We start from the raw sequence: 15,060 nt of genomic DNA, 5'->3' as shown, positions 1-15,060 counted from the left end.
GACACATTTAAATAATTAAATGTGTCACACCTTATTATTAAAATACTCTGGATCAGAACAAGTTGTAGAAAGTGTTTTCACTTGTTTATAAATTAAATTAATAAAGCAAAGCACACATCCTTTACTGATATAAGACCTAAATAAAGGTCAAAACTGGTCTGCGCAACAGTGCTTCCCTTCCAACAGTGCAGTACTTCAGAAATTCTTTTTTCTTAATATCTCCACAAACTGCTGTGATTATGTATAAATATTCTCGCTTGCTCACATTTAAGTGGAAAAGGTGTTTGCACTCCTCAGTGCTAAACCGCCTGAAGATGGACTTAAGTTCGAGTCTAATCACTGACTAGAGGAACTTTAATTTTGGTGAAAGAAAAATTAAAGAGCGAGTGTTATATGGTGATTCAATCATAAAAGGTGTGATTGATGAGAGTTTGACATAATCGTGCTTTCCTGGTGTGAAAATTAATGATGTAAGTGAGGCTATTAGAAAACAGAAGCGTAGGGTGAAAGAAATTATTGTAGTGGCTGGAATGAATGATTTAAAAGGAGAAAATAGCATGAGAGAGGACTTGAAAGCATTACTGGAGGTAGCAAAAGAAAAGAGTGAAAGAGTTAAGACTGAGTCTATTGCCAGTATGACAGAGTAGAGTTGAGAAAGAGGGCCATAATAGTGAATGACTCGATGCATAGGTTATGCAGGAGGATTGGTGTGAAGTTTGTGGATGTGTGGAGTGAGTTTGACGAAAGGACCTATACAAGAAGGATAGTTTGCATCTGAATGGATTTGGTGTTCGGAGGATGGAAAAATTCTTGTCAAATGAAGCGAAAGTGGATGTGCAGAGTCAGGGAAATTAGAGCTTTTAGAGTAGGTGGGGAAGCTGTTGAGTGGATATGCAGACATCAGTGAGGAAGTTGGGTGTAAGAATGTGTATAATATGGGCTGAGTTAGTACCAATGGTAACAAACCAGAATGGGATAGTTGGTAAAAGGCATCAAGACAGGGCTGGGGACTTGGGGGGGGGGGGGGCACTTTATGTACACTAATGCCAGGAGCATCAGAAGCACGCAGGAGGAATTTTTGGCTTTGGTTGGCTCATCCCAGCCAAAGGTTATTAGCATTAGTGAGACATGGCTAACAGAACATGATATAGTTAGTGGGATAGAATGTGAAGGGTATAGTGTGTTCATGAAGGATGGAGAGAAAAGAATGGGGGGGAGGAGTGTGATTGATGATAGCCGATGAACTGCAGCCAAAGAGGATAGAAGTTCGACAGCACATTTGAGGCTATCTGGTGTGAGATTGAGGCCAGAAGAGCAAAACATACAGTTGGGTGCTGCTATAGAATAGGGGATGGAATAGATGATGCAGATAGTATGAATTGGCAAAGAGACTCAAAGAATGGAGGACAGGTAATTATGGGGGATTTCAACTATGGTAACATTGATAGGAAGGAGGAGAGGACACATGGGAGGAAGGAAATAAATTTTATGCAGTTTCTAAGGGATAATTACCTGAGACAGCATGTAATGGAATATACTAGGGCAGGGTTTCTCAAACCTTTTCTATGACGGAACACTTCACAAATCCTGAAATTTTCACGGAACACCTTGGTTATTTTAATGTATTAATTAATAATTAATTGGTAATTTAGCTAATTTTTATTATTAGTTAAGTTTAATTTAATTTAATTAATTCAACATCAATTAAAGTTTAATTTATTGAAAATTTATTTATCACTAGGTTAGACTATAATAGATTTAGTTTAATCCTTTATCCCAGTGAGAGCAAACAAAGTTTGCGCCTGAAAATATCTTCAGGACTAAATATAGTGTTGTACTATCTTATCCAGTAAGTAGTGCAACACCAAGGCAACTCGTGGCAAAGGTGGAGCAAGCTACCAGGCACTTCTAACCCAGTATCTCCCATAATGCAAAACACATTTCCTATGTGGATATGTATACTGTTATGCATTAAAGGGATTGGCCATCTACCCAGACTAGTTTCGACCTTTATTGAGGTCTCTTCAGTGGGAGCCAGGCCCAGAGCTGGAGATACCAGGCAGAAGCAGTAGCAAGTCATCTGTGCCTATGGGAGTTGCCAAAAGGTTTATCACCTTTTTTAAAAATTACTCTGGATTTAGAGAAAGATGTTGAAAATTTATTTATCACTAGGTTAGACTATAATAGATTTAGTTTAATCCTTTATCCCAGTGAGAGCAAACAAAGTTTGCGCCTGAAAATATCTTCAGGATTAAATATAGTGTTGTACTATCTTATCCAGTAAGTAGTGCAACACCAAGGCAACTCGTGGCAAAGGTGGAGCAAGCTACCAGGCACTTCTAACCCAGTATCTCCCATAATGCAAAACACATTTCCTATGTGGATATGTATACTGTTATGCATTAAAGGGATTGGCCATCTACCCAGACTAGTTTCGACCTTTATTGAGGTCTCTTCAGTGGGAGCCAGGCCCAGAGCTGGAGATACCAGGCAGAAGCAGTAGCAAGTCATCTGTGCCTATGGGAGTTGCCAAAAGGTTTATCACCTTTTTTAAAAATTACTCTGGATTTAGAGAAAGATGTTGAAAATTTATTTATCACTAGGTTAGACTATAATAGATTTAGTTTAATCCTTTATCCCAGTGAGAGCAAACAAAGTTTGCGCCTGAAAATATCTTCAGGACTAAATATAGTGTTGTACTATCTTATCCAGTAAGTAGTGCAACACCAAGGCAACTCGTGGCAAAGGTGGAGCAAGCTACCAGGCACTTCTAACCCAGTATCTCCCATAATGCAAAACACATTTCCTATGTGGATATGTATACTGTTATGCATTAAAGGGATTGGCCATCTACCCAGACTAGTTTCGACCTTTATTGAGGTCTCTTCAGTGGGAGCTATTTTCAGGCGCAAACTTTGTTTGCTCTCACTGGGATAAAGGATTAAACTAAATCTATTATAAAGTTTAATTTAATTGACTTAATTAAAGCATCAATAAAGCATCATTAAATTAATTTGTGCTGATTTTCATTGACATCCTATTCTGATCACCAAATATATTTATAATATTATTATAAGTACTTACGAGTGAATGCAGACTTTTTCTCCTGTGTGCTGGTAGTTTTTCCCTCCTTTTGTACATCCTGGAGATCTTTATAGACTTGAGATGGATGACTCACTATCTGTTCTGTCACAAACACCTTCAATAAGAGATTTCTTAATACCAAAACAAAGTTCCTTGTCTCTTATTCATATTAGAATTTAAATCTGTATTCCTATTAATTTTAAAAAAATCACGGCACTCTGGTTTCAGAACAAGCACTTACACACTGCAATACGAACTTGCGAAGAAAGTATTACTAGATCTGGGAACCAGATACAGATCTGAGGACGTTGATCTTCAATTTCAGTGGAAATAGTTTCTTTATACTTCCTTGATGATTGGTCACTGACATTTGCAACACAGATATTATTTCATTCAGTTTTGAGAACACGCCACCCATTGTTGTAATCGGCTTGCAGGCAATTTTTTATGATCGGTCATAAACGGTGGTATTCTCTTTCCCAATTGAAAGATTTTGATGTATGAAAATTAACGATAATTCATGAATATTTCCATGTTTAAAAATATGCTGCTTGGTCACTGAGAACAGAGGATATGCCACCATTGTTATAATCCGCTTGCGGGCAATTTTTATGACCCGTCATAAACAACGTTATTCTCTTTCCCAAATGTTGAAATGTTTCGATGTGTGAAAATTAACGACACACAGATTATTATGGGTTCTGGGTTTGAGCTTTTCGGCATATTCACCAGTATGATTCTCCTCAGAATATTTCTATTATAAAATATTTCTTCATGAAAAATGCTTAGAAAATTAAAATGACAAATTCTAGAACTTCTCGCGGAACACCTATTCACCTTCCAAGGAACACAGTTTGAGAAACCCTGTACTAGGGGTTCAAGAGTGCTTGATCTAGTAATTGCAACTGAGAATTTGTCTATAACGAATATGACCACGTTGCCACCAAATAATGAGAGTGATCATATGGTCTTGACCTGGGTGGGGGGGGGGAGCTAAATGTGTGGAATTTTCAGTTAAGACAAGGTATACGTAGAATTACCAGGCTGATAAGTATGACAAGCTTAGGAGATTGCTTGGATTAGAGCCATGGCATGTAAACTGCAAGGGCTGTCATTGCACTATGTTGATAGTGCATGGAAAGTGGTAAAGGAGTGTTTGAGGGAGGTAATGGATGAATGCATACCTAGAGTCAGGAGAGTATATCAAGTGAGGGTTAAATGGATGAATAACACCGTTAAGCTGGAGCTGCAAAAAAAGAAGCAACTGTGGAAGGAATTTAAGCAGAAAGGTGACCAGCAGGCATGAACAGTGCAAAGCACAGGCCAGAAGGGTAAATAGTGTGGTAAGAAAAGCAGATTATGAAAGGAAGTTAGCAATGCAGACCAGATAATCCCGAAGTTTTTTCAATATGCTGCAAGTAAAAGAAAAAATGTAAACGGCAGAATGATCTATTTTCACCTCCTCCCCTGGGGGGGGGGGGGATAGTTCCACTGAATAAAAGATTCTACAAGACTGCTGTTCCAAATTACTGACCAATCAGCAACCAACTTCTCCAATACTTTGAAGAAGTTGGTCAAGAGCAAAATATGGGAAATTAATAGATGGAAAAGGAGATATTGTATGAGGGGCCAGCATGGTTTTGTGAAGGGTGGATCATGCCTCAGTAACTTGCTCACATTTTATAATACAGTGACAGCTGAACTGGATGGTGGTAATGGATTTACAGTGATACTGATGGACTTTGCAAAGGCTTTTGACAGGATACCACATGGAACTCTAATCAGTAAACTGCAGCACATGAGGATGGATATAGGGTAGGTGAAATGGATAGGAGGGTGGTTGATGGAGAGATATCAGAGAGTAGTTTATTCAGAAGTAGAGTCCAAAAGAAGGCCTGTGACTAGCGGTGTGCTGCAGGGTTCTGTTCTTGGAACATGGCCAATTTGTTCATTAATGAACAAAGGATCTGAGAGAAACTATTCAATTATTTGCCGATGATTCAAAGTTGGGTAGAACAACAGTGAATACACATGATGTCAAAATTTTGCAGGATCATTTGGAAAGATTGGCAGACTGGGTTAAAGAGAATGAATGTCAGTTAATGTGATAAAGTGTAAGATTATGCATTTTGAGGTGAAAAGATTATCAGCAATAAACTATATTGGTGGAACCGTACTCCAGGAAATTGATAAAGTCAGGGACTTGGGAGTGTTAATGGATAGGGAGTTAAAGTTTAAGGGGCGCATAGCAAAAGTGACTAAATCAGCTCATCAGATCACTTGGTTGTTGAAGATCTTGACTACTGTGGATAGATCTGGACACCAGGGTTTCTTGGTGATGGGGAAGGAGGTACAGACGATACAGAGGCGAATGACCAAGATGGTAGCTGGTCTGTGGAATGAACCTTACAAGAAAAGGTTAAAGATTTGTGTTTACAGAAACTGGTTGACAGGCAGAAAAGGTATGGTATGATTGAGACATTCAACTTACTGAGAGGGTTTTTACAAGATTAATTCAGAGGAAATTTTTCAGATCAGGTATGGTGGTGGGAGAACTAGGGGGCCATCCATGGAAATTGAGCAAGAGTGTAGTTAGAAAGGGTGTTAGAACTAGGTTTTTTACTTGAAGAGTGGTGAATGAGGGGAATAAGCTGCGAGAATCTGTTGTGGGTGCCATGACTGTGAATGAGTTCAAAGTAAAGTATGATAGATACTTGTGCGAATGCTGAATAGTTCTGAGCATGATGTTTAGGGCCTCCCTTGATGGGTCAAAGGATTCCTTGGAGTTACCCATAATAATAATACATACTAAATTTTAGTATGGCCTTGCTCTTAGGTATCCATTTCTTATTAGATAGCTTTCTATTTAACTTTCAAACTTTTACTGGTAATTAGAAACCTTTTAACTAAGACCTCTATGATTTCTAATAACTTGAATAGTGGAAGATGTTGGTGTTTGTGAAGTTAATTACAGGTAACCCTCGTATAATGCAGTACTTATACAATGCAGTTTAGAATAAAAACACGGTCTACAAAGTGCAGTAATCCTTTATCTTTTCATATATTTTTCACCGCGCAACTCAAAAGTCAAATTTTATCTTCGTTAAATTTGCATCTGCCCGTATCGCACATGTAGTTATAAGTAATGAATTTATATTAGGGGAAATATCCTTTAGCATACATGTATGTCTGTCAGCTGTTTACTGTATAAAATGTTTATTGTTGAAAATTGTCTTCATTTTCTGCCAGGACAGCACATTAAAAATCATAAGTGTGTTAATCTCAAGCTGAGCACTTTATTTTTTGGTGAGTTACATACAATATGTAATGCTTTTTTATGTAAAAAATTATTTTTATAGTAATGGCCACATAGAGGGCTTTTGTGATATGGTTGAAAATGAAATTAGTGAATTAATTGATGGGGAAATAGATTTAAATTAGGAGGAACTAATACAATTAATAGATGACGTCGAACCAAATGGCAGGGAAATTTCTGCCGAAGATTCTGATTGTGATCCGTTAAAGAATTCAGTTTAAAGAAAGTAGCAGAAGGACTGGACTTGGCAAGAAAGTTAGGAAGCTTATATACGGATAATGATCCCTCAACGGAGCGCTCCGGAAAATTCACGAGACAATTGGATATTTGTTTAGCTCCGTATTATGAACTTAATAAAAAATTGCAGCATAGTGGCAAGCAAGATCTTATTACTGACTTCTTCATAACTATACCAGCCGAAGTATGCAATGAGAATTATACAAATGATGTCCAAGAGATTTCGAGTGATGATGACGTCTGACCACTTGTAAATAAAGAACATCTACGAAATGTTCATTTTGAAGACAGTGATGACGATTAAAATATGCACTTTATTATGTGCAATGAAGTTTACGTATAATTTGTAATTTTATAAGTTTATACTATATATCTGTTTCATAGTTTATATGTTTTCTTAATTTACATGAATTACAAGAATTAAATAAAAATATATTTTTGTTGGGTATGCCATTGTTGTTTATATAATTTAAAAAAAAAAAAAAACGATTTCGGAACATAACCCTACTTTTTCTGTGTAATCTGAGTCTCACATAATGTGATTTTATATAACACAGCATTTCTATGGAACCTAACATCCGCGTTATGTGAGGGTTATCTGTATAGTATACAAATTAATTTTTCTCTTTCTATTGTCATTTCCCCTTTCAAATTTGAAAAGTTGGAACATTTTTTTTCAAAAATGAACTAAACATAATACAATAAAAAACATATTCAAAATTAAATTTATTAAAACAATCAATCTAAATAATTCAGATTAAACTGTCTAACTTCTCTCAAAATTATATATCATCATAAAATTCCTGACAGTAGCCTCAAGGGGAATGTACTGGATATTATGATAGTGGATTCTGTTGCATGGATTCAGTCTTTTAAGCCACTTTTTACTGTATCAATCCATCTACATCTTGGTCTTCCTCTGGGTATTTTTTCCTGCCAACCTGGCAAAACCAACTGTTTGGCTAATCTTTTCTCTCCCATTCTGTTTAAATGACCACACCATCTGAGATTAGCTCTACTAACGAATTCCATAATGCTAAGAATGGCACGTTCTTGCCTAATATCCTCACTTTTGATGTAACACTGCCATTGATGCTATCTGTTCATTCCACTAATCTTTCTCAAAACTCATATCAGAGGTGTCAAGTCTTTGATCAAGTGTTTTATTTCTAACCCAGCTCTCAGATCTATAATTAAAATTGGTTTGAACACAGCTAATTTAATGTTTTGACTAATTTCTTTCTTATTCCATATACAAATTTTACTAATTCTGTTGTCTATTTCCATATTTAATTTACCATCTACACTAAAAATTATGCCTAAATAGCTGAAATTTAAATTTTTTACTTGTTCTATAGGTTAAAGATTTCAGCATTCAAAATACAGTTAATATTTTCAATATTTCTGCCTATTTTCATTGTCTATCTTTTTTTTATTGCTAATATTCATACCAAATTTATTACAACAGTTATTCAATTTAGTCAGGAACCTTGCAGACTTATACTGGATTTATTCAGAAGTATAACATCATCTACATAAAGTAAAGAGCTAAGATTAACATCACCAATAGCACATCTTTCCTTCATACTATGATTCATATAGTAATGAATAACAATGGAGATAATATGCACCCTTGTCACAAATCTGATCTTACTTCAAACTATTCTCCTGTACCTCCTTCAGTTCTAACTGCTGACCTACATCTTCAATAGACTATGTATTGCTTGAATATAATGTCCCATTCACACCATATAACTGTACTGTTCTGAAGAGCTTTCCTCTTGGCACCTTGTCATATGCCTTTCCCAGATCCACAAAACTTAAATGCTAAAACTTGTTATATTCCTAAAATTTCTCAACTATTTGTCTTAAAGTGAAAATTAATTCTGACAACCTCTATTTGATCTCAATCCAGCATGTTCTTCACCAAGCTTCCTTTGCACAAATATTCTTAGCTATTTCTCAAGTGTACTTGCATAAATATTACCAGGAACACTCAGTAAAGAAATACTTCTGTAATTCTTACATCGTTTTATTTCCCTTTTTATAGATGGGTACTATAAGAGCTCTGCTCCAATCGTCTGGAATTTGACCCTCTGACCTTACCTTCTGAATTATGCAATTCAGCTACTGTAAAACTTTTATGTCTCCATATCTGAGCATTTCTGTACAAATTTTATCTACTCAAGCTGCCTTTGCACATTACAGGTTTTTGATGACTTTCTCTACTTCAAGTATGGATATGTATTCCTCACTGCATTCCTGATGAGTGTTTTTTACCATCAAGCTGACACTGCTTGTTTCATTTAGAAATCTTTCAAAATAATTACTCCAGACATCTAGGACACCTTTATCTTCAGTTTTAATGTCACATTTATCTAGGATTAATTTTACAGTACTTTTTCCTCTATTTCTAAGCTTTATCAATAGCCTCCAGAATTTTTTCCCACCTTCATGATATTTATTTTCTATGTTATTATCAAAGTTACCATGACTTTTGTTTAGCTAGTTTTACACAGTGCTTAACTTTCTTACATTTTTCTCTGTATTCGCTTAGTAAATCACAAGCTGATTTACTTGCCATGAACTTTCAATATGCTTTCTTCTTTTCCTGCACTCCTCTTAACTTCACGAGTCCACCATGGAGTTCTGATTTTTGTATCCTTACAGACAACCTCACAACAGGCCCATCTGGCTGAATCATTCATTGTTTTCTTCAGGATTTGCCACTGAATCTCCAAGGTTTGGTTCTTCTTTTCAAATTGTTTCAATTTTTCTTCAGTAATGTTGGTGTATTTAAATCTACAGTTCACCTCTGAAAGCTACTGCTCATCCTTGATTCATTTTAAAACTTTCTTACACACTCTTCGTTTCAATATGAAATTCAATTTTATCCTCCTGAAAACTAATAGTGATCACTTCCTGAACCATTGGGAAAACACTGCTATCAACTATAATATAGTCAATGAGATTTTTCTTATTTATTGCATCTGATTTGTGTACATTTTTATGTTGGAACATGTTGTTAATAATGACTATGTCCTGAACAGAAATCCAGCAGGCATTTACCATTATTATTAGCTTTGCACTTTTCTCCAAATTTTCCCAAAACATTTCTATATGTCTGGTAATCATTTCCTACTCTGCTGTTTAGATCTACAAGGACCAACTTTTCCTTTTTCATGGAGGCTGTCACCTTCTCAAATGCCTCAAAAATTTCTCCATTTCTTCTTTGGTAGAACCTTCTGTGGGACCTTACTTGTTCATAAGCACAAGTAAGTCAGGTTACCCATTCTGATATTTGCCCACATCACTCTACTTGATATTGCCTGCCATTCAAGAAATTTATTCTCATATTTAGTGTTGAATACTATAACTACTCCCTTTTTTCTCTGATTGTTATTGCCTGAATTAACATTTTGTATTTGTCACTTGCAAAGATCTCACCTGTATTTGTCTTCTTTCAGTCACACACAGGTCTGGTACTTATTCAATTCTTCTGCTAGTTCTATCATTGATGCTTCTTATCTTGATAGTACCAATCTTGAACTCTGTTGATGTTGAGTTAAGACATGTTCTGGGATTTGTTCCAGTAGCTGACTTTTTGTTGTTTGCCCTGGTGCCCTAATGAAAACAACAGGGGGCCTTGTTCAACTGGGCAAAATTGCCAGCCCATCCTCATTCATCAGTGTCCAGGTAGATACCTATTCGGTGCACCACATGAAGGTGCACCTTCATGTGGATGAAGGAGAAAAGAGTAATGTGTTCAGACACATTGCTCTTTTCTCCTTCACTGCAACAGTCAGCACCACAGAATTAGGTTCACTACAGAAAAATAAAATAATAGATTGCCTTTTTTTCATCATCATCATCAAATTCCTGCCATGTACCCTCAAGGGGGGGGGGGTGTACAGGATATGATAGTACTACATGAAAAAAATTACATCATTACTAACTTCCTATCTTTTGCCTTTTTTTTAGATATTCTAATCAGCATCTGCCCCAATGGCACCCTTTCTTTTGCAGTTTACAGAAAACTAACCCACAAGGTAAATACATACATAAACTTTCCTATCATCTCCCTTCTCAACAAAATGGTATCATCAAGACATTTAAGACTTGCTGAACCCCACCTAATTCAGCAGCCTTCCTGTCCAATGGTAACAATGCCAAAAAGATCTACAAATACATCCATTCCACCTCCTCACATCCCTCTCAATATAAAGACTACACTAATGTCATTACTATTCCCTGTATCTGGGGGCACTTCAGAAAAATTAGTTAGAACTCTAAAGAAATATAATCTCTACACTACTTTCAAGCCTCATTTGAAGCTAGCTTCCCTTCTCTGCTCTCTTAAGGATCCACTTCCACCACTCTCTGTTCCAGGTGTTTACAAAGTTTCTTGTTCTTGCAACTTATCATATTATGGTTGGACTAGAAGATCTGCTAGCATCTGCCTAGATGAACACAAAAAATACATCTACTGCCATAACTCTGGTTAATCAGATTTAGCTGACCATGCCTTGGATACCTTGTACAGAATCAGATAAAACTATTATGCTCCATCACAGTAAATACAAACTTGAAAGATCCTTTTTAGAATCAGTACGAGATTTAAAAATCCAGCCTAATCTTAATAAATATGGTCGTGTTAAAATTTCCAAGATTGTGAAAACTTTAATTCTTGGGCCTCCAGCTCAACAACTTAGGCTAGCCAACAGCACCCATAGAGGGCATCCCTCACAGAACTTGTGAGGAATGCATTCTGTGTGTTATTACAATTTTTACATTGTATTTCTAAAGATATCACTGTGACAGAGATGAAATACTGAAACAATTAAACACCTGCTGTTTAATTATTTCTCTTTGTGCTGTAGTTATTCCATTAAATTGCATGAGTTTAAACAAGCACCTAAGTCTAAATACCTGAACTTGTGAGGAATGCACTCTGTGTGTTATTACAATTTTTACATTGTATTTCTAAAGATATCACTGTGACAGAGATGAAATACTGAAACAATTAAACACCTGCTGTTTAATTATTTCTCTTTGTGCTGTAGTTATTCCATTAAATTGCATGAGTTTAAACAAGCACCTAAGTCTAAATACCTGAACTTGTGAGGAATGCACTCTGTGTGTTATTACAATTTTTACATTGTATTTCTAAAGATATCACTGTGACAGAGATGAAATACTGAAACAATTAAACACCTGCTGTTTAATTATTTCTCTTTGTGCTGTAGTTATTCCATTAAATTGCATGAGTTTAAACAAGCACCTAAGTCTAAATACCTGACATTTTTCTTAACATGTTAAGCCAAGCAACTCAAGTATGATAGGCTTCCTAATCAGAAGCTTCTTCTTTCTTCGAAAAGAAATGAATATTCTGACTGTTTTACTAAAGCATCTCACATGCTTATGGCAGATGAGAGTAGATTTGAGTAATTTCTAAATCATGACCTAGCATTTCCTCCATTTAAAATATTCTTCCAATGAATTACATTATGTGCATGTGAGTGTCAAACTTTTTTTTTTTTTTTTTAATCAGCTTCATACATGAGGTTCCCAGACCTATGACACAACAGTGCCATATGTGGGCAAGTGATCAAAACTAAAAAATAATTTATTAAAGTTTTTCCTGAAGACCTGAAAGTTGTAATCATTGGGAAAAAAAAGTCTGAAAAAAAAAAAAACTATGAGAAAGAATGTTCCAAAGAACAGAAGTGTAAGGAATGGAGGAGGAGAAATTGGTTCAATGAGTTTGGAGGTGAATACTGTATATGGGTGTGAAATAGCTACTACTCATGTTTGCATGTAACTAGAAGAAAGTGGAGGAATGGCAATGGCTAGTTTGGTGGACCACTGTCCATGGAAATACTTACAGTAAAGACAATGAGACAACAAGCACCTATGAGAAAGCGACTGGAAATAGGCAGTGAGAAAGGGGTCATGAATTAAGTTGATTGCTCTCTTCTGAAAGCAATTGAGTATTCTGAGAGAAGTCCTAGGTGCACCACCCCATATTGTTCACACATTTGGAGTGCACAACCCCAAATGTGTGAAGAGTATTCTAAGGTCAGGTGGATTCGAGCTTTATAAAGTGTCAGGAGTTTAGCAGGAGAGAAGTACTGTTCAGAACAAAAAATAATACCAAATATGCTTGTGCAAGGATAGGCCAGATAGGAAAGTCAACCCAAAAAGAGAAAACTGATCTGGTTGGCAAGCAGGATATTGTCAAAAGTGAGTGAAGCATGGTCTTTCTTCTAGGAAATATGCTCAAAGTCATAGCATTTTCTTACAGTGTGATACATAGACTAAACATTAAATCTGGAGTTGAGTCCTGGTACTCAAGTTTCCTTCAGAACACTATTAAGCAAAATGTAATAAACTGAATGAAAATCAGTTGTCTATTTAAATATCAAAATTTTGTAAGTTCATACAAAGAAGAAAAAGCATAAATAAAGTAGTTTAACATGCCTGAAATTAAGCCTTACTTCAGACTTTTTAGCTTTCTTGAGATGAAGAATCTCTTTCATATGTGATCGAATTTCATCACATGTGATTTTAAAAAGAACATAATCTTTTTCAGCATCACGTTTTTGTGCCTCTTCTTCTTCAAGCAAAAAACAATCTGCATTTGCAAGCTGAAAAAAATAAAATAAAATAAAGATTATTAAAACTGAATTAAACTTCATTATTTATCTCACTGTCTAGTTCTAATTTGTAGCTGGTCAGTGACATTTTTGTGTAATAAGTTTGGAAATGTAGTTATGTTCTCCAACAAGAATTCATTTACTTTGCTACATGAGGTTCCTAGAAAAAATGTGTTCAGAGGTCAAGCTAGCAGGGTTAATGGCAGAACAGATTAGTGATACGTTGGCATACTGTGTGGATTGTAATGTAGCTCTGTGGGGGGGGGGACGCATATGCAAAGCTGTTTCACGTCTTTGCTTCTGGATGGTTTGCTGGAGATCGTATGAAAGGCTCTTGTATGGAGTAAAATGCACTGGAGTATTTCATAGGACATGAATAATTCCCAATAAGATATTGGTAGGTCATCTGCAGGCAAGATAAGAGCTGCTCCTCTTAGCTCAGGAAAAGGGATGATAATATTAGCAGGAGTTGTTCTTCCTTTTCTTGATGCTGCCTTACTCCATTTGAAGCATCTGTTTACCCCTCCCCCATCACACACATACCAAAAAAAAAGGCTTCTAGTACTTATCTGTTTGCCTTCATCTGACTGGTCTGATCCTCAGTACAGGTATTATGGTCACTCTGCATGCAGACAACACTGTCTGCATTGATTCAGAAACAGGATCATCCTCATCTAACAATTCTGCTAGTGTTTTTCATAACAGATCTTCTACTGTTTACTGCCATAGAAAAACAGGGAAACAAAACTGACCTTTTCAAAAACAAGTTACACTACTATGCTGGTGGGGTCTATAGGATCCCAATGATATAATATCATTTAATGGCCAAATAACACTGAGTCAGGAGAATACACTGAGGGGCAGAGCCCTCTCTAGTAGTATTTAGTATTTACAAACAAAACTTTGCTGCCTGGGGTCTGTCAGATCTCACCAGTACAATTAAGGGTTAATATGAAGGGTGAAACATCAGGTAATCATCTTGATTTGTATTAGTTATTACTCTAACATGGTCATCATAATTTTGGACTAACATCAAATTTCTCTTACAAAAATGAATAACTAGAAAGAAACTAGGAGTTTTTTTTTTTTTTTTTTTTTTAAATATAGCCTGATCTTATATATGACGTCAAAGGTCCTATATGCACATCAGTGCCATGTCTGGAACAGGTAAAGGTCTTGGAAGTTTATTTTTGAAGAGATGTGGGTTATAGTTATTTGAAAATACTTCTTGCAGAAGGCTGTTCCAGAGGATGGAGGTTTAGATAGAATAAAAGAGGAAGGCTTGGTGTGTTTGTGGTTACACAGTAAAACAGTGCTGGGCAGCTGCTGCTCATGTATTAATAGGTGCAACAGAAAGTGGAGGAATGATGGTTTCCAGTTCAGTTGAGCAATGACCATTGAAGTACCTGCAGAAAAGACACAGAACCAAAACACTGCATGAGAGATAGTCCAGAAGTTTTGGCAAGTTTTAGTTTTAATCTAAAACTCAGGCCTCCATGGAGTCAAAAGACTCATCATAGGAGGTCCTTCCTAAGAACAAAAAGCCATTCAGGCATCATCGAGGGGAGGTTCCCCCTAAGAAACACAAAGTCTATCATACCACTCCTTAAACTCATTGACCGTTCTCGCAATCACCACTCTATCAGGCAATGCATTCCACGGCTCAACCACCCTCCATGCAAAGAAACCACTCCTCACCCTCTTGCTCACAGTTTCCTTTCGTAACTTCCAGGGATCAGGATTTCATATTGAAAAGAATAACATCTA

General features: G+C 36.2%; 1 protein-coding gene across 2 annotated transcripts in view; it reads right to left on the bottom strand.

Moving 5' to 3' along the window:
• Positions 1-15,060, bottom strand: part of thoc5 (THO complex subunit 5) — a 514,059-nt gene that overhangs the window by 458,089 nt on the left and 40,910 nt on the right. For both annotated transcript variants that reach the window (XM_090391636.1, XM_090391637.1), the window contains exon 2: positions 13,135-13,284. In XM_090391636.1, the coding sequence (XP_090247762.1) occupies positions 13,135-13,284 (150 nt within the window). The remainder of the gene's footprint in view (positions 1-13,134; positions 13,285-15,060) is intronic.

This window comes from Typopeltis vanoorti, chromosome 4 (assembly GCF_054136105.1).
Source record: "Typopeltis vanoorti isolate ZY-2024b chromosome 4, IOZ_Tvanoo_1.0, whole genome shotgun sequence".
Taxonomy (NCBI): domain Eukaryota; kingdom Metazoa; phylum Arthropoda; class Arachnida; order Uropygi; family Thelyphonidae; genus Typopeltis; species Typopeltis vanoorti.
This window is presented reverse-complemented; position numbering and strand designations above follow the sequence as displayed.